The sequence below is a fragment of the Grammomys surdaster genome, unplaced genomic scaffold (assembly GCF_004785775.1).
Source record: "Grammomys surdaster isolate TR1022 unplaced genomic scaffold, NIH_TR_1.0 133, whole genome shotgun sequence".
Lineage (NCBI taxonomy): Eukaryota > Metazoa > Chordata > Mammalia > Rodentia > Muridae > Grammomys > Grammomys surdaster.
This window is the reverse complement of record NW_021604591.1, coordinates 14,771,002-14,798,320: the sequence shown is the minus strand read 5'-3', so window position 1 is coordinate 14,798,320 and position 27,319 is coordinate 14,771,002. Positions and strand designations below refer to the sequence as shown.

General features: G+C 44.4%; 2 protein-coding genes and 1 long non-coding RNA gene across 5 annotated transcripts in view; 2 read left to right on the top strand and 1 right to left on the bottom strand.

The window, feature by feature from the left end:
* Nucleotides 1-4,048, top strand: part of LOC114616948 — a 10,772-nt gene extending 6,724 nt beyond the window's left edge. Inside the window, exons 4-5 of one of the 2 annotated variants that reach the window (XR_003710711.1) lie at nt 1,153-1,277; nt 2,827-4,048. This is a non-coding gene — a long non-coding RNA (uncharacterized LOC114616948). The remainder of the gene's footprint in view (nt 1-1,152; nt 1,278-2,826) is intronic. The other variant, XR_003710712.1, reaches the window with a different exon arrangement.
* Nucleotides 4,049-4,506: 458 nt separating this feature from the next.
* Nucleotides 4,507-8,853, top strand: Fabp1 (fatty acid binding protein 1). The gene is made up of 4 exons (XM_028762478.1): nt 4,507-4,638; nt 5,548-5,720; nt 6,898-6,990; nt 8,733-8,853. The coding sequence occupies exons 1-4, from the start codon at nt 4,572-4,574 to the stop codon at nt 8,781-8,783; spliced, it is 384 nt and encodes a 127-aa protein (XP_028618311.1). The 5' UTR covers nt 4,507-4,571; the 3' UTR covers nt 8,784-8,853.
* Nucleotides 8,854-18,160: 9,307 nt separating this feature from the next.
* Smyd1 (SET and MYND domain containing 1) overlaps nt 18,161-27,319 on the bottom strand; it is a 48,726-nt gene continuing 39,567 nt past the window's right edge. For both annotated transcript variants that reach the window (XM_028762458.1, XM_028762457.1), the window contains 4 exons: nt 22,482-22,574; nt 20,794-20,957; nt 19,125-19,293; nt 18,161-18,359 (listed from right to left, as the gene is read on the bottom strand). In XM_028762458.1, the coding sequence (XP_028618291.1) occupies nt 18,201-18,359; nt 19,125-19,293; nt 20,794-20,957; nt 22,482-22,574 (585 nt within the window). In that variant the 3' untranslated portion in view covers nt 18,161-18,200. The remainder of the gene's footprint in view (nt 18,360-19,124; nt 19,294-20,793; nt 20,958-22,481; nt 22,575-27,319) is intronic.

Below are 27,319 nucleotides of genomic sequence, written 5' to 3'. Positions count from 1 at the left end.
CTTCTTCTTCTTCTTCTTCTTCTTCTTCTTCTTCTTCTTCTTCTTCTCCTTCTCCTTCTCCTTCTCCTTCTCCTTCTCCTTCTCCTTCTCCTTCTCCTTCTCCTTCTTCTTCCTCTTCTTCTTGTTATTGTTAATTTTTACTGTGTATATGTCTCTTTGTGAGTTTATAATGTAATGCATGGTTGCAGATGGCCACAAAGGCAAGAAGAGGCCATCAGATCCACTGAAGCTGGAGCTGCAGGTTGTTGTGAGCCACATGGATGCTGGAAACTGAACTCCAATCCCCTGGAAGAGCAGCAAATGCTTTTCACCATTGAGCTGTTTCTCCAACCCCGACTTTTTTTGAGATAAGGTTTTTACACTGTAGTCCTAGCAAACCTATAATTCACTATGTAGCTCAGATACACTTCATACTCAAGAAAATCCACCTGCCTCTGTCTCCCAAGTGCTGTAATTACAGGTGTGAGCCACACAGTATTGCTTTTTGAAATAGCTACTAACTCTGTGGCTTGAAGACTCATGCATCCCCCTCACAGTCTTGATGTAAGAAAGCTATTAGAGTTGTCTACAAACGGACATGTCTGAGGTGTGAGGTCTGGGCAGGGGGAGAGTCCTTGTCTTACATCTATCTCCTAGCCTGCTGTACTTGTTTCCTTCCTGTTAGGTTGGCTGTCAGTCTAAAACTCTGCTACAGCATCTTCATCTGCTGTGCCAGGCCCCGGGCCAGCCTCATATCCCCAGAGTTGGTCCCCATTTGTAAAGCATTCCCTTAATGGGGTAGACAGGAAGTGAGAGGACAAGCAGAAGTTCCAATAGAACTAGTGTTATAGAGTTCATGTGTCCTTCTCTTCCTTAGATTCCAGCCCAACTCCATCTTTAGAAGCCTTTGAAGCAGGAGAAAAGGGTTTAAAACAAGGGTAGCATTCACTTTTAAGTGAAGAGGTAGCGCCACAATCAACGCTGGCCTTCTTGGGATCCCTGCTTTGCCCACTGAAGGTATCTTAGCAGCCTGTTGCTCTAAACTCTCACTGGTTCCTCTTATTCCTGTTTGCTCACTTGTTTGAGTCTAGTGTACTGAGCAAGAGGGCAGCAGGCCTGGCTGTCGCTGGAGCATTGGCTGCAGCCTCATAGGTCCCTCTGCTTCCCCTCCAGGCCTTTTCTGGTCTTCTGTACAAGAGAATCGTTGCTTTCTCCAGCTTGGCTCTTGTTGCCCAGCTGGAATTTCAAACAAGCCTTCTCCAAGTAACTCATCTAGTCGTTTACACACACACACACCGGTAAGATCCCCCAACAAAATTTCAATGCAACTTCTTAACAGACTAGACTTTTAAATTCTTTATATATGTAAATACAAAAATTCAGAATCCTACTTAGAGATCGGTGTCTAGATTGTGCCCTTCTAGAGTAAGTTTCTAGGCTCAGAGCAAGTAGGTACCTTTCATGTTCTCATCATCCTTGTGGGCAAGCGATTGGGTAACTACATATGGATATAAAGTCTCAACATACAAAGATGCTCAGAGACCTAATTTAATGTTGAAGTGACCAAGGTTACACCATCTTGTCCTGGTAACATTTTTTGTTTTCTTAGATAACTCTCAGCCCTCTACCTCATAACAGTCACAATGACCTTGGCAACACCTATGAGATTTTCACGACCCTGTCTTTGGTCCAGATGTATTAAGTTTACACAAACTTAACACAAATTAAACTAAGTGAAGAAGGTATAAGTCAGAAATCATTGTTATGATATTAACTACTGAAATAATTACTATGTACTGTCAAAAATGAATGCTTCATGGTTACTCTGACCCTCACCTAGCTCTTATATAAATTATGATTTCTGTGGGGTTTGCCTTTTAAAATACTGTCTCCCTGGCCTTCAGTACCAAGAGACACTGAGACATTAGCTCACTCTTGGTCACCAACCAAAATTAAAGAACTCACACATTCTTAGTTGACTTAGTCTGTTTATATGTCTGTATTGTTCTTTGTGGGTTATTTCAATTGTCAATCAGGAAGCTTCACGTCCTCAACATCATTGGAAGAGGGCTGGTCAGGAAAGGCAGAGTGGTCAACTGTGCCGGGGCTGGGATCTGCATGCTGCTACATTCAACTGATGTCTCTGCTCTAATCATGTACATAAATACCACCTGTCAGGGATGAATGAGAAGGGCTCAGATATTGGACATGTGGTGTGTATTCAAAGACTTTGTAGATTCAAACATTTGGCTGGATCAGAGGCAGCAAACTGAGGAAGTTGTGGGGAGTCTGTGTGACTGCGGTGATAGTGTTCACCCCTACTGTAAGCTGGCAAGACTGTTGGTCTAAGACGTCTTCCTGAGCCACTGATGCACCTAACATGAGCTCATCAGTTCAGATTTCTCCCTTTCATTCCCACCCACCAGACCTGTACAGCCTAGAGGCAGACGCTGCAACCCAGCAAGTTTCTGGGTGGATTAGGGAGCTGCGGCAGGGCAGATGAGCTGGGTATCCAAAGCATTTGTCATTTTGGCGATTATGACGCAAGTGGGAGGGAACTGGCCAGGAACAGAGAGGACTCCATGCAAAATCTGTCTCCACGGGCTTAGCACAGGCTGGGATGACTGAACAGGGTTACAGAGAAAAGAGAAAGAACACTGGGTGTGAGAAGAGAGAGCTGGGCTCTTGGGGCTGGAAGAACAATCTTCATCCCTTTCTCATCTATCCCCCTGGCCTCTCAGCCAAGCTGCAGCCACATAAGGTACAGAACCGCTCATGCACAGGCACACATTTGCGCTTGCCCTCCAGTCCCCTTGCCTCAGAACTCATATGATTCACTGATTACAGGACTGACTTGCTGATCTGACGACTCCATATCTCCCACTACTTCTGCACCACAAGAGCCATGGCCTCGTTATCTTTTGGTGGCTTTTCTTTGCTGAACCATCACTGATTGAGCTCATTTCACGTGCCATCCATCGAGAATCCCAAGGAAGGAACACAGTGAAGAGGAATGTAGAGAAGCCAGCCCAGCTGAATGGAGGAGACAGAATGGGGGTAGGGATGTTATAAAGTGGTCCACTGGCTTGGAGGACTTACAGGGAGGCAGACAGCTGGAGGACAGGAAAAGAGCAGAAGAGACAATAATTCAAACATAGAGGAATGGATACCCCTGACGCCTTCAGCTGATCTGTGCTTGTGACCTCAAGAGAAAGCAGGGGGATGTGACTAGGTTGGGTTTGGCAAGCCAAACAGCCTTGCTAGAAGTTTAGGCAATGGCAGTCATTTTGCAAGACAAAAATGAGAGCTCATGATAGCAAAGTACGAGCTCTATTGGGGACAGTGATCAGTCAGGACAGTAGACACAGGCCTTCCACACTATCCAGGACGGGTCACTGCTAGAGCAATAGGGACCATTAGAGGTTTAAAACTGAGATATGGCATAGCCCAGGCTCTGGTTTATAACAGTCTATGCAGAGAAGACTAGAGGATGGAGGGCTGATGGCTGTGGGTGAAGAGGCTGATGCTAAAGTCCAAGCAGAGAAGAGAAATAGGCTGTGAAGTGGCACTTGCTGAGAGCTGCCTGAGATGCAGGCACTGCGGGGATGAAGATACACTGGGTAACACAACTCTGCTCCCCACGACAAACAAGAACATCAGAGATCTTCAGAAGCATCCCTCTGCCTTTTCCCCAAGGCCAGTTCAGTCAGGCCAGACTCCCATGTATCATCTTGGTTCCCTGTTCCTGGCTTTGAGGCAGGGATGGGACAAAGTCAGCAGGTAATGCCATCTTTCTTCCCTTGACTTCTCTCTACCAGACAAAGTGATCTAAATTTTCAGACTGCTGCTTTAAAGAGCTTGGACCTGCTGACAGTAGCTGCCTTCAAAAGGGAGGCTTGCCCGAACTGAGGATTGCCCAGAATCATTGAGGAAGAATGCTCAGAATACAAAACGGCTTTAGGGACTGATAAAATGTATGTAAAGTTATGTTTGTATAATAATAAAATTGAGAAATAAACATGAGGTTATGAGAAAAAGGGTTTGAGTTCAAAAGTGTTTTCTCCATGTAATTCACACACACACACACACACATACATACATATATATAATGTATATATAATGTGTTTATACATGTACATATGTATATGTAGCTATGTGTATATAAATATATGCACACATACAAGTGTGCACAGGTACAAACACATACATGTGCACATAGTATATATGCATATGTGCACTGCTAGAGATGTGATTCACATACGTACATCTGTCAACATACTTTTCATGCATGCACACTTATTTCATGAGCAGTGTGAATCACTATAAAGGCAGCATTTACAGAGAGCTTTGCCCTTAATTGGACTCACTAATGTTTGCTGAATTAGAACAAACCTCTGCCTTGCCCATTCTGATTTTTATCGTTGACCATTGCTCTCAGGAGTTAATGTTTGAACCTGGCCATAAAGAAATCGACAATCACTGACCTATGGCCTATATTTGAGGAGGAAGCCCCTTATAAAATAGCCAACAGTGGGTGACCTGGCAGGCAGAGCTGCTGTGGTCAGCTGTGGAAAGGAAGCCTCACTGCCACCATGAACTTCTCCGGCAAGTACCAACTGCAGAGCCAAGAGAACTTTGAGCCCTTCATGAAGGCAGTAGGTGAGTGCTGAATGAGACGCCAAAGCTGATGTAGCAGCAATGAGGGGCTAGCCCTACTATCAGCAGATAGTTAAGGTCTAATGATGAGGTGGAAGGAAGGGTCCAGGCTCTACCAAATTGAGTAGTTCTCCAATGACTCTCCTGGTCATCCCAGGACTCGGAGCTTTTTTTGCAGACTACACAGATCATGAATTTGAGGATCCCTTAGTTGTGCAAGGGACCCTCCTCTGTTGCTGTGAACTCCATGGTTCATGTAAACCTCTGTTCATGGAAAAGCACAGATTTGTTCTAAAATCTGCAAAGCCTTATTCTAGGGAAAAGGACTTTATATATTACCTTCCAAGAGCCTTGACTCCAGAGGCCACAGTAAGTTTGCCTGGCATGGTCCTACCTTGTACATGGCCCAATTATTCATATCTCCCCGATCACTTCAGGAGTAATTGGATTTAGATGATAAACATTCTGGAGGATGAAGTGTTTCCACTCTAAGAGCAAGGCCACCAAAAAAGAAGGGACCTGGAAGGGCGAATGAGTAAGAAGAGGGAGCCACAGAGGAAAGGGTCCTTACTACAAATGAATCAGGGAGCTGAGAATGTAGCTCAGTTGGTAGAGTGTTTGCCCAGCATGCATGAAACCCTGGGTTCAATCTCTTGCACCATCTAAGGTATGATGGCACATGACTGCTATTCTAGCACTAAGGAAGTGAAAGCAGGAGGATCAGACACTCAGGGTCATCCTCAACCATACAGTGAGTTATGGCTAGCCTAGGCTGCAAGAGACCCTGTCTCAAAAAATAATAGTACTAATTGACAAAATACTAGCAGACTATTGACTTTCCATATCAGAAGCCAAAGGCCTAACTGCTCACAGATCTGCTATATAGAAATGTTTTTACATGGTCTCTACCAGGTCTGCCTGAAGACCTCATCCAGAAAGGGAAAGACATCAAAGGGGTGTCAGAAATCGTGCACGAAGGGAAGAAAATCAAACTCACTCTCACTTACGGGCCCAAAGTGGTTCACAATGAGTTCACCTTGGGAGAGGAGTGCGAACTGGAGACCATGACTGGGGAAAAGGTCAAGGTATGTAGTCCCACCTCTGGCCACCGTCTGTTTCCCAAAACTTCTCCTAACAGAGACCATGTCACTGAACCTACTTCAGGCAGGAGACAAAGAGAGCTCTGAGAGTAGATTTCTCACTGTCTCAGGGATCATGGATATCTGGGCTCTTACTATGGAGGGTGTGGGAAAAACGGGGCACAGAGCAGAATCCTCAGTCTCAGGGTCTCCCAGGCACAGTGCTTCTGGCTCTCAGTCCTTTAAGGAGAGCCTGGAACTGGAGCAAATTGGTGTCCGTGAGAGCCTTTATCTGAGCCAGGGCAGCTTCCTGGGCAATGATTCCAGGCAGCAAAGTCAGGTGTCTATGGGCTGTGTGAGCCATGGACAGGTGATAGCAGAGAAATACAGAGACTATGGGACCTGTCGTCTGCCCCTCCCTATGAGACCTGCACAGCCCAGGGTAGCCAGTGGACTATGCATCTGTTCTTTCTGCTACTGCCTTCCCAGGCATCAGGCTCGGCAGGAGTCTCTTTGTCTCTTTGGGTTGCTCTTACTTCTGCCTCTTTTATGTGTCAAGGAGAAGAGCAGGTGAGGGTTGGGTGTCATGCATTTTACTACAGTTCTTTTTCAATGCCCATTGGAGAGGCAGATGTTTAACCTCGGCTGGTATTTAACCTCTTGGTTAGGATCCTTCCCTCCATCCTTCCCTTGCTTCTTTTCCTTTTATTCTTCCCCCCCCCCCTTAGCATCTTGCCATGTATTCCATACTGGCCTCAAACTCAGCATCTTCATGCTCCTGCCTCATGAGTGCTGGAAAGCCTGAAGCACTGTGCCAGACCATTTCTATTTACTGTGTTCCTTGATGTATATGACTTGGGATTGGTGCCACAATAAAAAAGACTCAATAGCCAAATTAAACTGAATCCTCCCAGATGCTGATGACTGGAGTTTTGCTACCTCCTCCCTCTATAAGCTTGAGAAATGAGATTATATATTTTATTTTAGGATTTCTCCACCCCCACCCCAGGGGAGAACCACTTGGGTCAGCTTGACATTTTCTTTCGTTCATAAATATGCCCTATTTCCATTTAGCACTAGAGAACTGGATACGGACAGGTCAGTTGGTAACATGCAGAGAACCAACTTCATTAGCTTCATTGCTAGGCCTTTGCTCATGGGCCATGGTCTGTCTTCCCTGCAGGCAATCGTTAAGATGGAAGGTGACAATAAAATGGTGACAACTTTCAAAGGCATAAAGTCCGTGACTGAACTCAATGGAGACACAATCACCAATGTAAGTTGGGACTCTGGTCTTGCCATCCCAGTGCTTGAAGTGAATGGTGAGGTAAAGGATGAGGGACAGCTGGATGTCCATCTCTCATTCTCCACCCTCTCCTCCTGAGACCTTGACTCTACCTTGCCTCTTGTCAATGGCTTCTACTACCTGAGAGGATCCATTATGTACCACCGAGTTGATAGCTATCTTATCAAATCTACCAAACAACCCTTTCCTAAATGAAGGAAATAAGGCAATGACCAGAGAGTGTGTCAAATAGCAGTGACAGGATTTCCTGACCTGGCTCTGTCTCTAGGGCTAATCTCACAGCTGTTCACTACTCAAGCCCTAGGGGAGTCTGTTCACACTATAGACAGTGAGGATTTGTACTCAGCACACCTGCAGCCATCTTGTTCTTGCCAAACCATGGCAGAATATCAGGGTGATTTCCTGACAGATAGAAGAGCAGTACCTTGAGGAAGGGGCACCCTTTCCTAATTCACCTGGTGTCTCACACCTCCTTGTCCTCCACTTTCAGAATCAGCCACTCCCCTGCCTCTCTGCCTCTCTCCTCCTTGCTCACTCCCTGACACTTACCCTTTCCCCAACAGCACCAAACAGAATGGGCTGAGGAGTGCTTGGTGTGCTGAGGCACAGGACAGCATGTGTAGAGCATAGCTGGCCTGTCTCTGTTTCTGCTGGGATGGGGCCTCAAACCCCACACTCAGGCCATAGGACAGAAGTCCATTCAACCCAGAGATGTTCCCAGAGTTCACTGTGTCTGCAGATATCCTGTCCAGGAGCTTCAGTGGCTCCTACAGCAGCATTTCCTATCAATGAAAATCTCCACAGAGAGGCTTTGTTTTTTCATTGCTATTCCTAGTTGATAATGTCAGAGTGATTAACAGCCTTAGCACTAACTAATGAGCCACAGAGCCAGGCATCTTCCATACCCCAGATGCCTAATAAATGCCTCTGCCCCGTTGGCATTGGTGTGGAGTCACCTTTTTACCAAGTTTATGGCTGCTAATGAATGACATGCTGGGTATGCACTCCAATGCCATCATCTTCCATGCCCGGCTGCTGGTCATGCTTTGTCCTACTACAGTAATTCATGGTGTTTCTCTCATGGTCAGATCTTCCAGCTTTCCTTTGTATCCAAAATGCACCTTGGGGTGAGGGTGTCACAAAAGGCAAACCCCTGTCTAGGTGACACCATCTGGTCAAGTGAAAACCCCCTCCACCATGGAGAGAGAGGGGCATCAATCATGAAACAACATCCACGCCCCACACTCTTGCCCCTCACTCCTACAAAAGAGGAACTGTGCCCAGTGTTCTCATGTGCTCATTCACAAGTGTAAGAGGAAAGTAGACAGCACCTACTATGTTCCAGTCTAGCAACTCTCTCTACAGATCCTTGTGTTCAGCCACAGGTAGCTAATGTGCAGGAATAGATGTCAATGAAAATTTGAGACATTAGATTAGGCTGCTCTGGATGGTTTTTCTATAGCTGTCATTGATTCAAGAAACCATTCAATGGTTGGAAGGACAGCTCTCCACATGAACAAGAAAGTGAGAAGACCCAGCATGCTGTTTTAGAAAAGGTTGCCAATCATCCCTCTGCTCCTAATGAAAATGGGAAATTTTCAAGTTGTTTATTGTATTAGCACATTTGATGGACCCACTTGGGAAGATTATTTTTGTTTGTTTTACAATTCATCATCAACAAAATATTTAATAATACCTCTTCTGACTTTCAGACCATGACACTGGGCGACATTGTCTACAAGAGAGTCAGCAAGAGGATTTAGACAAGGCTGTATTTCATATTCTTTTACAATGTAAAATTGATACAATAAAGTTACCTTTGTTTTGAAATAATTTCTTCTTGGTGGCTTCTCACTGTGGTGCTATTGTTTTTATTGTATTAGAGAGAGATAGTGTGTGTTAGAAATTGAACCCGAGGTTTCACACATGTGTGGCATACACTCTGTCACTGAGTATTTCTCAAACTCTGTTTTCAGGGATCACAAGGGTGCCCTCCCACAGTGCTGCTTTATAGGGAAGTTACATTTACACTCTCTTTTTCCTGTGTAATCTTAGTAAATGATGAAGTCGAATGTATTAATCTTTTCCTTTGGTCTTTGCACTTTCTATAAGAAATCCAGCACTAGAGATGGCTCAGTAGTCAAGAGTACACGCTGCTGTTGTAGAGCACCCCAGTTCAGTTCTCAGCAACTACACAAGGCAGCTCCCACCTGCCTGTCCCTCCAGCTGCAGGAGATCGGACACCTTCTTTCAGTCTCTGAGGGTACTCCCACAGCGGCCCACACAGGCATACACATAATTAAGACTTTAAAAGAAAGTCTTGCATTTTAGAAGCTATCCACTGCTATGTGTCTCTTGTCTTCCTTTTCTTTCTATTTCTTAACTGGTTTGTTTGGAGGGAGGGAGTCATCTAAGTTAGGCTGGCCACAGACTCTGCCTCGTGTCGTTGAAGATGATGGTGAACACCTTCACCTCTGCCTTTACAACCGTATTCATCCCTGGATGTTATACCGACTTGCAGCATTTCATATTTATTAACTTGGCTCTTCAGTCTAGAATTCATTTCTGTGACTGGCACATCGGTGTGTGGCTGGTTTTTATTTTCCTCTGTAGTTGTTAGCTCTTTATCAAGGCTTCTTTATGAAGGCCGGGACACTTCTGGTGCTGAAAGGCTATGAGGGTGGTAATAGCAGAATTGAGCAGCAACTTGCTGTCTGAGAACTGGGTTGGTTTGCCATTTGTGGTGGCATGAACAAAAGCAGTTGAATGATTTAAGTAGGGCATTGTGGCCCTTACTAGTAGGAACATTGAAAACAATGGTTCTGAGGATGATTTGAACTGTGGGGGCCTGGCTCAAGAGGTTTCAGTGGAGAAGAATGTTAGTATGTGGCCTAGAAACTGCTCTTGTGATGTTTTGGCAATGAATGTGACCACTTATTTGCCCTTGTTCAAAAAGTTTGCCTGATACTAAATTGAAGGGTTTTTAGATTAGTTCCATTGGCAGAGGAAATCTCAAAACAGCTTCGTACTAGTGTTCACTCTAATGAAGATCTGTACCGAAAAGGAGCAAGCTAAGCAAGGAAAAAACAGAAAATGTACTATTTTAAGGGAAAGGGGGGCACCAGGGAGTGGAATGGAGCTAAGTTTTGTGTTCAAGATGATAAACAGAGTAAAGAAAAGCCTGATGTTAAAAGGAATAAAAGGAGTGGTGGGGGCTGGAGAGATGGCTCAGCGGTTAAGAGCATGGACTGCTCTTCCAGAGGTCCTGAGTTCAAATCCCAGCAACCACATGGTGGCTCACAACCATCCATAAAGAGATTGGATGCCCTCTTCTGGTGTGTCCAAAGACAGCTACAGTGTACTCATAATAAAAAATAAATAAATAAATCTTTAAAAAAAAAAAAAAAAAGGAGTGGTGACTTCAGAGCAAGACTCCACCTAGTTAAACTTCCAACTTGTGAAAAGAAATTGGCAAGTTTAGGGTAACAAATGCCTTTAATCCCAGCACTCCAGAAGCAGAAGCAAGTGAATTTCTAAGTTCCAAGAGGACAGTCAAACTTAGGCAGGGAAGGAAATCATCAAAAACAGAAAGCTGGTGAAGATGTCATTGAACAAGGGGGCCATATTCTAGCCTCACCAAGTAGCAGGTCTTGGTAGCTTTAGCCACACGGTTCTGGCTTTAGAGTCAAGGATAGAAGAAAGGGGTTATGGAGTCTCCCTCTGTGACTAAGGAAAGCTGTTGAGGCCAGGGATGTCTGGGGTGCTCCTACATGGAGGCCTAGAGAGGCCATTGTGTGAAGCTGTGAAGGTGAAGCCTGGATTGCTTTGGAGACCCCAAGATGTTGGAAATTTCCAGAGCCTTGGGATACCTGCCAAGGAGAACAGATAGCAGGGAGTGGAACCAGACCAAGATAGAGAAGTGTGTTGTAGCCAACTAAAAGGAATTAGAGATCTGAAGAGTGCTTTGACATCAGACTCAGAGATGCAGAGTTTGGAGTTTGCCCATCTGGTTTTTAGTCTTGCTTTGGTCCAGTATTTCCTCACAATGCTCTCTCTCCTCCCATTATATGTTGGAGGTATGTGATCTGCTTTCTGATTTTACAGGAGATTATAGTTAAGAAATTACATGAAAGTTTGAGACTATTATAGATTATCGGGATTTTCGAAGTTGAGCTGGATGCTTTTCTTCATTATTGTATGGCTCCAAGCCTATGTGGGGGGTGTCAGTAGAATGTGGGTGGTTTAAAAGGGATATTCCCATTTAGACTCATGTGTTTGAATGTTGGCCCATAGGGAATGGGAATACTAGGAGGTGTGGCCTTGTTGGAGTAGGTGTGGTTTTATTGGAAGAGGTGTGTCACTGGGGAGATGGGCTTTGAGGTCTCCTATGCTCAAGCTGTGCTCAGTGTAGCTTACAGTCTTTCTCCTGATGCCTGTGTGGATCAAGATGGAGAACTCTCAGCTCCTTTTCCAGCACCATGTTTGCCTGCACACTGCCATGCTTCATGCCGTGATAGTAATAGACTGAACCTTTGAAATTGTAAGCCAGTATCATTTAAATGCTTTCCTTTTTAAGAGTTGTAGTGGTCATGGTGTCTCTTCACAACAATAAAACCCTGAAACACCATTGTCCCACAAACTGGGTGGCATAAGCAGCAGACCTCACAATTCTGGAGACTAGAAGTCTGAGATCCAACGTTGACAGTGCCAAGTTTCCTCTGAGGGATCTAGGAAAGCATCTGGTCCAGGGCTCTGCTGTCTTCTAAGAGCTCTTTGGTGTGTCAGCATAACTCTGGTCTTCACGTAGATGCTTCCCAAGGATGTCTCAATAAGGATATTGGCCATATTGAATTAGGAGCCTACTATCTTTCCCTATGGTCTCAGATAGCAGCAATAACATTATTATGAAAGTTATAAGATATAAAACTTCCCCCAAATTAAAATGAACTACCAACAAGTCAATGGACAGGCAGGTCAAGTACATTTAATAGGCCACCCTCACTATAAAAGATGTTTATTTTACCATAACAGAGGTGGGGCATGTAAGACAAGGTACTCAAATACAAGAGCTAGTGAATGTTAAGACCACTTGCATCCAAGTTTGTAAGGATGCTATGACTGGCTCTACCATCAGTGGTGGGGACTAGTGCCGTGCCGTCAGTACTGAGGCCATTTGACAGCACCCCTTAACATTTTCAGTGAAGTCCCTAGCACCTAGAAAACACGCTTGTGCAGCTTCCCGAAGTAATACTACGTACGTGTATAGAAAGCATAAAGGATGTCACGAGCGTATGTTGGGTGTAGTAGTTGTTGGGTGTAGCAGTACACTGCCTTGTAATGCCTGCGCTTAGGAGGCAGAGAGATGTGGGGATCAGCCTGGCTACGTCTTAATAAACAAACAAGCAAGCAAGCAAATGGGCTGAGGGTATGGTGCAGTGGGGGAACACTTGCCTAGCATGCACACAGTTCTGGGTCTGGATTGAAAAGCAACAATATAAACTAGAAACAGATGCTTTGTCTAGATAGGGCCGAGGATATTGTTCAGTGGGTAAAGTGCTTTTATCACAAGCCTGACAACCTGACTTCAGATTCCCATAACCAGCATAAAGCCCAACAGACTGGCTTATGCATCTCTAGTCTCTGCACCCCAACAGGAAGAAGGGAGCAAAGAAGAGAATCCTTCGAAGCTCATGGGTCACTCATAGGCTACCTATCTCAAACAAGGTAGAAGATGAGAACCAGTACCTGAGGTTGTCCTCTGACCTCACACACATGCCATAAAATGCACATGCCACGCCCCCAACACAAGCATAGAAAAGAAGAGCAGAGGGGGCTGGAGAGATGGCTCAGCTAACTACTGTTCCTGCAGAAGACCCAAGTTTAGTCCTAGTACCCAAGTAGGAAGGCTCACAACCACCTATGACTCTAGCTCCAGGGATCAGATGCCCTCTTCTGGTCTCTGTGGGAACATGCACTTGTGTTTACACACACACACATACACACACACACACACACACACACACACACAAGAGTGAGTGAGAAAGAGTTTAAAATAAAACAAGTATTTTAAAAGTAAGAAAAGGGGGATTAAATCAAGTGTTGTAGATCAGTGTAGTTTGAAATAATCTATAAATGATGATGTCAGTCTAACACAAAGTAAATTATAGAAAAATGTAGCCCAGGCTCGCCTTCCCTTACTGTGTATCTGAAGGAACCCTTGAATATTAGATCCTCCTAGCTCCATCACCCAAATACCTGTAACCACCTTGACCAGCATAAACTTCAGAACAATTCTAACAACCTAATATCCTTCATGTAAACTGTGTTAAAGCAGGAAGGAAACGTGTCTCTTAATGTACATCTATGGGAGCTGAGGTCAACGCCTCTAGGCAACCAATACATCTGTTGTGGGGACAGAACCAGGAGGTTGAGAGCTTTTTACATAATTTATGTTAATTGGCTATTTTATAGGCAACCAATTTTCTGCATTTATGTGTTTGATGAGGAGGTGATTTAAGAAATGTTTGCCTTGTAAATACAGTTGAGCCAGCTGGCGTATGATTTTGGATCACAGTTACCGCTTCTATAAAATGCATAGTGCGATTTCTTCTTCGTGGCGTTTGAAAGGAGCCATAAAATGATTTGCAAAGCAAATGCTTTTCTCGGATTCCTGGGGGTGGTGTCAGGTGGCCAATTGGGTGTATATACTGGTTTTGTTATCAACTTAACACAAACTTTCAGTGACTTAGGAAGAAGAAACCTTAACTTAAGAGCTGTCTCTATCATACTGGATGCATATCTGTGGGAAATCGCCTTGGCTGATGATTGGAACTGCACAGCCCACGGTAGTAGCACAATTCAGGTGTGTCTGTGTTTTATAAGAAAGTGGGCTGAGCATAAGCCAGAGAGAGCAAGCAATGCTCCTCCAGAACCTCTGCTTCAGTTCCTGCTTCCAGGTTCCAGCCTTGAGTTCCTGTCCTGACTTCCTTCAGTGATTGACAGTTACTTAGGCTCTGTAAGCTGAAATAAACCCTTTTCTTCCTTTTGTCATGATGTTTGGCACAGCAAAAGAGTAGAGCTGGAACAGCGTGTGATATTTGGAGCATTAACAGACACTCTCATCACCATAGAAACTAAGCTGGGAGTGTCATGCAGAGGGAAAGAGGCTTGTATTGTCAATAAGCTGACAGCTAAGTTCTTTGACTCTGAAGCTAGAAAAAATAATTGAATGTTTTTCAGCAAAGTTTCTAGGGATCAGATCGAATTTCCCAAAAATGAGCCAGGCAGTGGTGGCGCTTCCCTTTAATCCCAGCACTATGAAGGCTGAGGCAGGCAGATCTCTGAGTCCAAGACCAACCTGGTCTACAGAGCAAGTTCCAGTACAGCCAGGACTCCACAAAGAAACCCTCTCTCAAAAAAAATAAATAAATAAAAATAAATAAATAAATAAATAAATAAATAAATAAAACAAACCATTTCCCAAAATGACTCCTACCAGGGTCTTGTACTGAGACTAGCTCTGGGTTGAGGAGTTGTCTTTTGCCCTGGGAGATGCTGAACTTGGATTTTGTACAGGTGCCCAGAGGATTTAGGGCCTGAAGAAACAGCTATTGATGGGCTCTACAATTTTCCCTTGGTCCATCTTATCTTCGCTCTCTACCCCCAACACACTCACATGCACACCCCTGCATGTGAGTGCACATACCAGCATGTGAGTGCACACACCAGCATGTGAGCACACAAACACACCAGCATGTGAGTGCACATACCATCATGTGAGTGCACATACCAGGATATGAGTGCACATACCAGCATGTGAGTGCACACACCAGCATGTGAGTGCACACCCCAGCATGTGAGCACACAAACACACCAGCATGCAAGTGCACATACCAGCATGTGAGTACACACACCAGGATATGAGTGCACACACCAGCATGTGAGCACACAAACACGCCAGCATGTGAGTTCACACACTTACTTGCTAATACTACAGCCCTTTACCTAGACTATGGACATTTTACCAACAGGGAGTGCTTGCTCATCCTGTGAGAACACTTTCCTGGCTAATGCACATTCTTAAGTATGTCCACAAAATAGCTGTTTCCTTTTATCTTCTTGTTTTTTATTTTCTCCCTGTTCTCTTTCATAATTGACTGCATTAGGGTAAAGAACGTGATTTGAAAGGGTAAAGGAAGGCTGGAGGGATGGCTCAGCAGTTAAGAGCACTGACTACTCTTCTAGAGGTCCTGAGTTCAATTCCCAGCAGCCACATGTAGCTCACAACCGTCTATAATGAGATCGGATGCCCTCTTCTAGAATGTCTGAAGACAAGGACAGTATACTCAAATTTTCACTGCAATGAGTCACTGGTCTGGTTCAAGGCCTCTGGCTTCTGCTACAGCATCAGTACTGGATCCTCACAGCACTCCTCTCGAATATCCTGTTGTTGCCCTGTACTATGGAGATCTTGTAATGAAAATTTGCAAGTGAAAATGTGTGAACAAAAGGATATACTGTGAGACACACTGTGACACACTACAGCTTCCACAAGGAGATGTTTTTATGTTTTATTTTATTTTTTGTCATTTTATTTTATTCCTGTCTTTTGTTTTCGTTTAGGGGAAGGTTGTAAGGGTGGAGAACAAAGAAATGAGTGGGATTGGGATACATGATATGAAATTCACAGCTCTCTCCTCCCTTACCTTTTTATGAGTAGGAATTATTTATCGTATGTATGTGAGTATACTGTCCACCACATACTTTCAAACATCATGGTGGCTCCTACTGTGGGCAGACACCTCTGGGTGTCCTCCTCAACCCACAATGCATGGCATGGTGGCTGCAGGTGGGCCTTCTGGGTACTTTGTCTTTTATTCATTCATTTGCTTATTTGTCTGTTTATTTATCTATTTATTTTACATTTTAATTATTTACTTGGGGGAAGGGGATGTGCAGGTGTCATGTGCACTTGTGGAGGCCAGGACAACTTGAAGGCCTCTGTTCTCCCCTCCCACTCTGTGGGATCTGGGGGTTGAACTCAGGTTGTCAGACTTAGTAGCAAGCACACTTCCCCACTGAACTATCTCACTGGTTCTGGATCAGTTTTTACATACACTGAGCACTCACAATTTCCTAGTGTTCCACATCAGAAAAAAATCACAGCCAGCCCAAGAGCATCCAAGGGTATTTATTTTGCAATCAGGTAAGCTGAAAATGGACATGAGAGGAGACAGAGACAGAACGGAGTATCTGCAGTGAGTCTTCTGATTTTGGAAAGGAGCTTGAACTTGACCCAGGAGTTTGAAGGTACTTAATGATGGGTTTACAGTCTGCAAATAAAGTGCTTTGTAGGAAAATCCTTCTGGCCATAGTGAAGGTCTCACCATATTTTTCTTCCTCAGATCTTTAGAGAGGCAGTCCCTAAGAGAGTCACCAGCCAATGACTATGTCTGATTAGTACACTGGTTCACCAAAATGGGGTGGATGCAGATGACGTTGTGGTGAGGGTGGTGCATAGAACTCTTAGCCATGTTTACTGTGGGTCTCAGGGCTAAAGGTTTGCAAGTACAGTCTCCAGTTAAGCCAAGACTCCTTTAGCATTCCATTCTGCCACTTCCCTTTCGTAAGTTTATACATGTGTTCTAAGTGTAAGACCCTGAGCATGGTCTTCACATTCCTTTCATGGCTAACTGCATGTCACCATGATATCAGTGAGCATGGTGCAGTGGAGACCTGTGCACAGTTGGCCCCCAAAGCTGATAAAGCCAATTTCAGCACACTACAACTCATTCCTTATCTGTCTAATTGGGAAAATGGAAACCCCAGCAGAAATGTGGTCTCAGCCAGTGTTAACACTAACGAGTTCTCTTTAAATGCTGCTGGGGTCTGGTGCTATCCTACAGTCTGTATAGGGATAGGCCTTTAAAAAAAATCCAACTTCCAACATAGGCAGAGGGAGAGAGGAGGAAACTGAGGCAGGGTACCATTCTGGGATGAAAAGCTGGGGATGGAGGAACTAACATTTTAGGCAGACAAATTGCAGTTATTGGGAATCATGTGACTTCAAGATGTTAGTGTTCTGGGGTCAGTGGTAGCACAAGGTTTTGTAGAAGTTTTGGTGACATCCTCAACCAAAGGAATTTACTTCATGATCCCCCACCATGTTGATGAGAAAGTTGAGGTTCCAGAAACTAAAAGAGCATTCTTTGGCCTTCATTTCTCAGCCAGAAGTTGACCTCTAAGGAAATGAGAGCAAACTGGCCACTCTTCTGATGAGATCCTAGGCCAGGTGAACTGCCATCCTTAAGGGCAGAAGCCCCCAGAGCACAGACAGGATAAAGGAATCAAGCAGAGGAACTAACAGTCACTCAGTATGATGAGTAGAACCTCATTGGGCCAGACTCCTCAGGCCTGAAACCCCTCCCATGGCACTTCTGATGGGTCCATCCTTGCCAGGCATGCACACAGTCAGCTTCACTCTGAAAAGCCTTCCTCACTCCTACAAGCCAATGGCCAGGAAACCTCAGCTTTTTTTCAACATCACAAGAAGCTACAGTCTTGGTGGGTAGGACCAGGAAGGGAAAAATTCCTTCTTTGTGTGTTCTAGAGTTATTCTAAAGCTATGCTTCAAGCTTGGATTAAGAATTAAGACCAGAGGACCTCAAGATCCCTGCCTCTTTCTAGGCACCTTTGAGTAGATCTCAAAGGGCCAAATGCAACCCCAGCCTGAGGATATAGGATGTCACCCATCCCAGTCTGCAAAACCCCAAATATTCATAACTGTAGATGAAACCAGCAGCCCCAGAGATGACTGCACAGATAAACAAGCAGTCACCTGAGATTCTAGGTACCTGCCACTCTTAGCTCAGCTGTTACTCTCAACACACACACACACACACACACACACACACACACCTCCTCTGAAACTGTCTCCATAAGTGGCATTTACTATTATGCTGTGCCTTGTTTGTTTACATTTTTATTTCTAGCCCAGTTATATTCGGGACTACTTTATTAAATAGATGGTGGAATCTAGCACCCAACACATATAGAAAGAGTTGGTCTGAGATGAGAGAGAACTAAGCTGCGTTGAGTTGAACCAAAATGACGGTTGGAGACGCAGAGTAGTAATTTCCTCAGCTCCCCAGCCACAATGCCCCCACCCTCCAACAAGGTCCTCACTGCTTCTTATGGAACAGAGCTGGGGCTGGTTCATTACTGGGTTCAGCCATGACCTGCATGGGCTGGTTGTTCATGGCAGCCTCACGCATCTTGTGGTACATGAATTCATTTTGGCGGAACATGCGCAGTTCCATCTCGGTCTGCATCCTCATGGCCTGTGGGATACAGATACAGCACTGATAAGAACAAGTCTCAAAGACACAGTCCTGACATATCTTTGGATAAATGACCCCTGGTCAATAAAATACAACTCTATGCCTTCAGAAACACGGAGGGGGCACTATTGTGAACTGATGGTGTAGCAGTATGTCTCACATCATAGAGAGAGGGGGTTGGATCCATGAGACAGTAGCCAAAGAGTCGTTTTCAGCAGGAAATGCTTTTTATTATCAGAGGAGGACCTGGATCTAAACCCTGGATCCTGAACTCTGTGGTTGTAAGACCTCAGCAAAGTGACTTGACCACTTCAGGCCCCTGTTTCACCATCCAAAAGACGAAGAGATTTCTCTGCACTTTATATCAGGTTGGGAAGATTATAGTGTACCACGCACAACAAAGTCCTTGTATCCCACCTATCCACTCAGAGAGTATTCAGAAAGAGCTATGTTCAGAGGCCCAGGTCACTATGGTAAGACTGACAGAGATTCTGCCATTGACAAGCTTAATATACTAGATATAAAATTAGCCATATCTGGCCTTACCATCAAACCACTGGATAACTATAGACAGAGAACTTCCCTTTTTGGGGCCTCTGTTTCTGCATACTAATCAAGGGGGTAGGCTAAAGCATCCTAAGTTTCTTTCTGGTCTAGCTGGCAATCTATAGACTTCCACAAAGCAAAGTCAAGGTGATCCAGGACTCCCATCTTAAGAGATCTTCTAACAAGACAGTGACTGTCCACCTCCAGTATGCTATTTACCTCTAAGTCTTTGGTGATAGGGTGGGAGGGTCCATGGGTCACCAGGAGAATAGCATAGGCTTTGCAGATCATCCCATGCCCCACTTCGATGTGACCAGCATGCCAGTTGGTCAGCCCTGCCCGCATCACAGCCATGCCCAGTTGGGCATTGTTATGGTGGTAGAGTTTCCTGCAGAGGCACAGAAAGCAATCATGACTCATTATCACAAGCACCTTTACATCTGTACAGCACAGAATAACTCCTGATGTGTGCTGGTGGCTGTCATTATCATCTTGACATAATCTAACATCACTTGGGATACGAGTCTCAGTTGAGGCTATGGGTATGTTTGTGGGCAACTGTCTTGAGGGCCTGTGGATAGCACCATTCCCTGAGCTGAGGATCCTGTACTTTGTACAAGTGGAGGGGACAAACTGAGAGCAAGCTTGCATGCATGCATGCATGCATTCCTTTCTGGTCTTGAGTGTGGGTGTGCTGTGACCTCAGCTTCCCAGCACTGATGGACTGTGACCTGGAATTGGAAGCTCAAATAAACTCTTTCTCTTCTAAGCTGCTTCTCTCAGGGTGTTCTGTCACAGCAGACAGAAATGACATCCAAGCCAATACTCTTATGGATCAAGTTCATCTAGACTTTCACCTAGAGCTATAAGGCACCAGCAGCTTCTCAGAGGTCTATGTATTGAAATACATATAGCTGACTAATGTTCTACACAGTGAGGTCAGGAGAGTTGGGAATCTGACCTGGACCACGAAGCCAATGCTTCATGGACAAAGAGGGCCACAGGTGTACTCTGAGCCTGAGCCTAGGGAGCCAGGTACCATCTGGAGAACCCTCAGTTCTCTGGGGACCATGAAAAGAAGCTCACGGTGGGAAATACAACTTTAATGTCCTTCCTGGGGCTGCACTATATTTTCTTCTCCTAGCAGGGCTCCTTCCTAGCATGCTGACAGTTTACCTGCATGTTTAATGAGTAGCATCCTCTAAATAAAAGCTTTCTTATGAAGAGTTAATCATCTGACCAGAAACACAAATTCCTACGATAATATGAACATAGAAGGCAAGAGAGAGCATTGGTGGGAGGGAATAAGAAAGCAACATATTATAATTTATAAGCAAGAATGGTCCTTCTCATCATAGCAGAGCTGTGAAACTTATGCATGTGTGTATATATCTGCACAATATTATTTATGCATGCATATACATATATATATGTCTACTTATATAAAGATATACACAATGTAAATAAATATATTACTATGGTTTGGATAAGTGTCCATGCCCAAGACCTATGCATAAAATATTGGTCATAGGTTATTAAAGAGAGAATAAAAAAAACTTTCCAAGCACTTAAAATCAAGCTTCATTTAGGAAAATCAAAGGCAGAAGGCATGGCTCAAGTGACAAGTAAGGAATGTATACACAAACAAAGCAGAGCTGACAACTAGGCTTCATCTGAGGACCAGGTCTGACATCATTATTTGATCATTACTACTTGGAACGACATGATTAAAAGGTTCGTTTGTAAGGAGAAGCATGACCATGACCATGGCCTATGACCAATTCCATTTGTGGGTATAAGAGAAACAGTCAAATGTGTGCCATCTCTTTGGCATCCCTGAAACAGAGGGTTTCTGGGAGACTACCCGAGACTTAGGGCCACTGCGTACATGTAGCCATCCACCATCCTCCTAGCGTAATGTGAGGCCTCCTCAAAGGCCTGAAGGTAGGAAAGAACCTCTGACACGATGCTCAGCAGCCGAAGCACATACAGGTTGGTGTCAGCAAACACTGGTTCCTGCTTCTCCAGGCACTCCCGACACAGCTTCACAACCTGGAGGGAGACACAGCTTCATCCATCACTACTGTACCAGAGTATGTCTTAACCGATAGACAGAACATTAAGACAACACTAGACTCACTCTTTGAAACCTGGTGAAACATAAAAACAAGATTTGTGGCTTGAACTAACAAAATGGTCCACGTGGCTAAGACGTAGGCATGGGAAAGGGTAGTTGGGACATAAAGATGACACAACAAAGTGAAATTTTCAGTCAGTAGATAGCAGAGCTGTAGAAACTACATATACAAGTATGTGTGTATCTATACATATGTACTAAACTTGTATATACATATGCATCATATACATATACATCATATATATATGTATATATATATATGTGTGTGTGTGTGTATATACACAAAGTAAATGTACTGATATGGTTTCGGTAAGTGCCCACCCCTAAAACCTACATATTCAAGGCTTAGTCATCAGCCTGTGATGTTATTGGGGGTAGAAGTGAAGAGAGGAGAAGCCAGAGGAATGGAGCCCACGGAAATAACACCCCATCCCTTGTTGTGGTTCTTGTCATAGATCTCCTACCATGCATAACACTTAACTTTCATGGCTTCCTCCCATCTGACAGAACTTGGGGGCTACGGAGAATGCCTTACACCGTCGCCCTAGTAAGGGCTCATATATGTGCAGTGGATGAATTAGTAAAGGAAGAGGAGGAAAAGAAGGGAAATGAAGCAGCTGTGGAGTAAAATGAACTACCATATCAACACACCCCAGTGACTCCCACACCTGGCTCAGCCAATATGCATAACGAGCTTGGGGAAAAGCCACTGACTCGTGGTGCCTCTGTTCCATCTCAGAATGGATAGATCCCAGCTTAAAGGACAAGACACAAGAATAAACTTCCAACACGTTGCTGAGACCAGCTTCTCAGGTGTGATGGTATAAGCTGTGATTCCCATACTCAGGAAGATAGAGAGTTGAATACCAGCCTATATTACATACAAAGACCTCGTTTCCAAAAACTAACCCAGCAATAGCTCTGCAGACCACTTGGCTGCACACTGAAAACCCATGGAGGCTATGAAACCTTGATGCCCAGATGCCTCTAGCAGAGGCTTTTAGAGAAAGTGTCCTGGTTGGAGGAGGCGTTTACATGGATGATTATAGTATACAGCCAGATGAGAAGCCATGGGGCTTTAGGAGCCAAGGTTGAATGCCCAGTGCGCAGCAGCGACAGGGTGTAAGAGGCATATATTCAGCGATGGAAACGCAGGCATGCCACTCTCAGTGTCCAGTCTTCTGTTTCTGATGCCACACGAGCTGTCACAGGCACTCCCCCCCACCCCTAACGCATGGATCCAGCTCTCCTGGGCCAGATCTCATTGGGTTCAGCAGTCATGGAGAATACGTCCTTAATGGGTGCTAAGATAGAAGAGCATGAAGAGAAACGGCCTTCCAGGAGTGCAGCCTGTTCAGTGGTCTCCTTTTTCTCTCCACATACCTCCCTCCCTCTCCACCCTCTTCCCCATCACTATCCTCTATTAAAAGTGCTCTCACCTCATGATACAAACCCTCGGAGCGAGCCTTGTCTATTTTTTCCAGAGTATCCTTTGAGAATTGTATCATCTCCTTCACCACTTCCTGGGAGGGCTGGGAAAGAGAGGGACATCCAGTTTGAGATCACCTCACGGGGCAGCCCATTTTATCTCTGAAGATCAGAAGGCTGGAAACGTAGCTCCATAGTAGAGCACTTGCCTTGCATGCATAATGCCCAAGGTTCAATCCCACTACTACCAAAAAAGAAACAAAAGTAAACCCTCTTCGAGTATCTGCCATCTTTGACATTCACTGTAATGAATTCATTCACTGTAATGAATTCATTCACTGTAATGCCCTCTGAACTCTGAATGTCTCCTTTCTCCAAGTGTACTAAAGACCACTGTGCCTTTGCCAAATGCTTCTTTGTGCTTCCTTTTCTCGCTTTCTTAATTTAGAGCTTTTTGGGTTTTGAGGATTTTACACATGAGACCTGTATTCACATCATTTCTATCCCTTTTCCCTACTTCAATCTCTCCCATGTTCCCCCACTCCCTCTCAATGCTCCCACATACATGCTCGCATACACTTGTGGGCACATGCATGCATGCATGCACACGCACGCACACGCACACTCGCGCGCGCACACACACACACACAGTCATTAAGAATGACCACTTGACTTGAATAACTTACCAGGAAGCTCATCCCTGAAGAAAATTGATTCTCCCTCTCTCCGCAGCCACTGACTACCTGCAGCTTTTCATTTAGGGGCAGGGCCATGTAAGAGCTCCCCTGTCCACACTGGCGTATTGACTACTGTACTTATTCAGGTCTTGCTTAGGCAACCACTTTGTTGAGGTTTCACGGGTGTAGCTTCCCTGCTGTGTCTAGAAGATGCTATCTCACAGAGGGAATCCTAGTCCTCTCTCTTACAGTCATTCTGCTCCCCTTCCTGTAATTTTCCCTGAACCTTGGGTGTAGGGGCTGCATTGCGGGCATATCAGTTGGAATTGGTCACTTTATGGTCACTTATCCTGTGCATTTTGACCAGTTGTGGATCTTTGTCATAGACTGTGCAAAAGAAGCTTCTTTGATGAGGAGTGAGAGCCACACTTATCTATGAATAAAAGCATCAATATTTAGAATACAGTTAGAGGTTTTATTGGTTTAGGAAAGTAGTAGTTTCTCTGCTGGGCTCCGTGACCTCCAGCAATGGGTAATTGGCTAGATTTACAACTCTAGGCAAGAATTCTTGTGCTTGAGCCTTAAGTCCAATTAGACATCTGTTGTTTACTGCCAAGATAAAGGTGTCACTATAGCATCGTTAAGGATCTCTTGCTGGCCAGTTGTGGCTTTTATGCTCTCGTGTGGGTAGAGATACCAGTTCTTGTTCCTCAGAAGGTTTCATAGCACCTTCCAATACTGTGAGAGCCGGTCCTCAGGAAGGAAGCTTTTAGCTCAGTTTCTCCAGGGCCTGTCTCTGGTGTGTGATGTCCTCTGCAGAAGGTCTTACCTTCAAGTGCTGGGAGGCAACCAAGGGCAATGGTAGTAGCCTAGATTGTTCTGGGGTCTCTCAGACATCCCTGGTCAACAACTGAATGGGAGGTTTCCTGTACCTAGCACTGAAGTTTTTGTTAGACAGTCTACAGTTTTATTTTTTGTTTTTTGGTTTTTGGTTTTTTTGGAGGGGGAGCATTACCACACAAAATTGCATAAATCCATTTAAACCACACACACACACACACACACACACACACACATGTGCTCGTACATTTTAAATATGAATTTTTGAATAGGCTTATGCAACCTGAGGTAGGCATTTTTTTCCATTTATCTCTCTCTCTCTCTTTCTCTCTGTATATGTGGTGTGTGTCTCTCTCCGTGTGTGTGTGTGTGTGTGTGTGTGTGTGTGTGTGTGTGTGTGTGTGTAGGTCAGAAGAGGGCATTGGATTCCAGGGAGTTGGAGTCACAGGAAGTTGTCAGCTTCCTGCCCAACATAGATGCTAGGAATGAAACACAAGTCTTCTGGAAGAGCACCAAGCATTCTTACCCACTGAGCCACCTGTCCAGCCCCCTCTTTACACTCTGGTGACTAAGGCTTAGAACCTCAGTATCACCTTGTCATTGGCAGTCTGGCTCACTGCTGGGTTTTTGGATCCGAGAGCAGAACTAGCCATTGGCTCCCTCATCTGTTGCCTCTGGAGTTTTGGACTTGGATCCTGTTGTCTAAAATGCTCTGCTTCAAGTCAAGCACATAGTTCACAGACAAGCCTTGTATTTATGTCTTCATCTGAGTCACTGATTTTAAAACACAGAAGCCAGCTGTGGTGGTGCTTGCCTCCAGCCCCTGAACCTAGGAGGTCGAGAGCAAGAGGATCAGGGGTCCAAGATCAATCTCAGCTACAAGAAATCCTGTCTCAAGAAACCAATAAAATAAAATTACTAATTATTACCCAGAACAGGAGTAAAGCCTGAGGACCTGATACAAGAATCGTATTCCAGTGGCCACCGGCGCTTACTACGAGGATTCTTATGGTCACAATCCTTCAGACCCTTCTATGTGTCTTACCATGTAGCCATTAGTTATTTATCTTGATCAAAAGAAAAGTGTGAGAGATTTTTATCAGCTCTTTCTGAATACTGGACTCATCTGGCTTCCTACATTAGATAGACTTAGCAGTCTAGTGATCTAGCCAAAGCTATTACACTAGGTTTTGGTATATGAGGTAAGGAAGCACTATAGCTACAAAAACAGTTCCCACAAGGACAGCATTATTTTTTGAAGGGGGTGTGCCAAATATCTTTAAGTCCAAAGAGAGAGGAGGGGCTACACAAGGGGCGGGGCTACGCCAGCAGGTGAGCAGCCCCTTTGCAGGAGGCAGAGAGGAAAGAGGACAGAGTATGAAGAATGTTTGTTCTTGACTTTGGAAAAGCAGCCTTGAAGGCTAGAAAGAGACAAAGAAAAACCCAACTGGGCTAAACAGAAAGTATCCGGAGGTACAACTGAGGAAAGTGTAACACGTTCTGTTTTTATTATCTCATTTTAAACTTTCTGTTTGCATTTCATAGAGGGTACTGTGCATATATGAAGGGTGGTTGGAGAACTTCTGGTCTGATCGATCATGGGGCTGCCTACTAGCCTCTCATAAAATGTTTTAAGGAGGAAAACAGCTGAGCTTGGCATGGTGGCTGTCCTGTGGTTACTAGCCTTGGGAGGCTGAGTGGGAAAATCAGGATTCAGGTTCTCCTTAGCTACATAGCAAATGCAGAACAGCCTGGGCTTCGTGAGACACTGCTTCATACATTGTGATGACACCGTACATAGTTCAAGCTGAGGGAAACACTGTTAAATTCTGCTAACTTTCCATTTTACAGAAGGGAAATGAGGTACCAAAGGAAGAAACATGCCCAAGTTCAAACATTCAGGGTTGTACCTGGACTGAAAACAGGCCTTCTCATTTTTTTTCTTTTTTCCTTCCCCGCCCCCCCTTAATACATTACAATGGCTTAAAAAGAAAGAAAACAAAAGTGATAACCTAGCAGGCTATACACCTGCAGTCCCAGCACCTGAGAGGGAGGCTGATGTGGAGAATGAGGAGTTAGAAACCAGGATGAGCTAAATCATTAGTTTAAGACCAGCAGGACTGTAGCTCAAATTAATTCATTAGAAAACCATAAAGGTGCACTTAATCTTTCCTGTCCAAATATTTAAGTTGAGATACTTTTATTTTGAGTTCATATGTTTACTTTAATAAAGAACCCAACTTAAGAGGCCAGCAAGATGGCTCAGTGGGTAAAAAAGCACTCACCACTAAACCTGACAACCTGAATTTAATTCCTGAGAATCACATGGTAGGAGAACCAACTTCCACAAATTGTCCTCTGATCTCCTCACGGGCACACACACATACACACACACACAAATGCGGTTTTTGTTTTTGTTTTGTTTTGAAGGTTGTTTGTTTTTGAGATAGGCTCTCTCTATAATGTACCTCTGGCTGTTCTGGAACTCACTATGCAGAACAAGCTGTAGACCAAGCTGGTCTCAAACTCATAGAGATCAACCTACTTCTATCTCCCTGAAATTACAGGCATGCCTCACCACACCCAGCCAATAAATATAATTTAAATGTTTTAAAATAGAAAGCCCTACTTGGTATCTAAAAAAATACTAGAAATATTTTGCTTTGAATCTAGTTAAGTTCAAACAGAAAACATTATTCTTTTTTCAGAGACGTGTCAACCTGAGAGACATCGGCGTGTTATCACCACTAGCAGTTTATCTCCAGTGATGGAGGAGGACCTAAGACCACCATCACCTTCCGAACTGTGCAAACACACACAAATATTTATGCAGACTTAAACTACTCTATGTTGTAGGATTTTGAAAGGGGGAAAAAGGATCTTGTCTACTTACCAAAAAACAAACAAACAAACAAAAACAAAAAACCCCCATAATCCTTAGCCCAAACTATTTTATCTCCTGCATAGGAGGATCAACTAAATGTCTCTACCCCATGCTTCATTGACCAACTGGTCACAACTTCCTTCTATTTCTTTCTGCAAGGATACTGACTATGCTTGCATGCCAAAATGCGTGCACACGGCTCTTAAGTTTCATAACACAGTAAAAAGACATGGTGTTATGAGTTGAATGCCACCCTCTCAAAATCATATATATGTTGAAGTCCTAAGCCCAAAGAGCTCAGACTGCAGCCCAGCTTGCAAGTAGCTTCCTTGCAGATACAATTACCTAAGATGAGACATGGTGAATGAAGTAGGGTTTATCTCTAACCCCACATGACTGGTGACCTCATTTTTAAAAAGGGGGATCTGAGGAACAGATCTCACTGCAG

Excerpts from the sequence above, each read along its gene's own strand:
- Fabp1 (XM_028762478.1), top strand. The coding sequence starts at position 4,572 with ATGAACTTCTCCGGCAAGTACCAACTGCAGAGCCAAGAGAACTTTGAG. Across the intron at positions 4,639-5,547 it reads GCCCTTCATGAAGGCAGTAG|GTCTGCCTGAAGACCTCATC; the intron begins GTGAGTGCTGAA and ends GGTCTCTACCAG. Across the intron at positions 6,991-8,732 it reads ATGGAGACACAATCACCAAT|ACCATGACACTGGGCGACAT; the intron begins GTAAGTTGGGAC and ends TCTGACTTTCAG.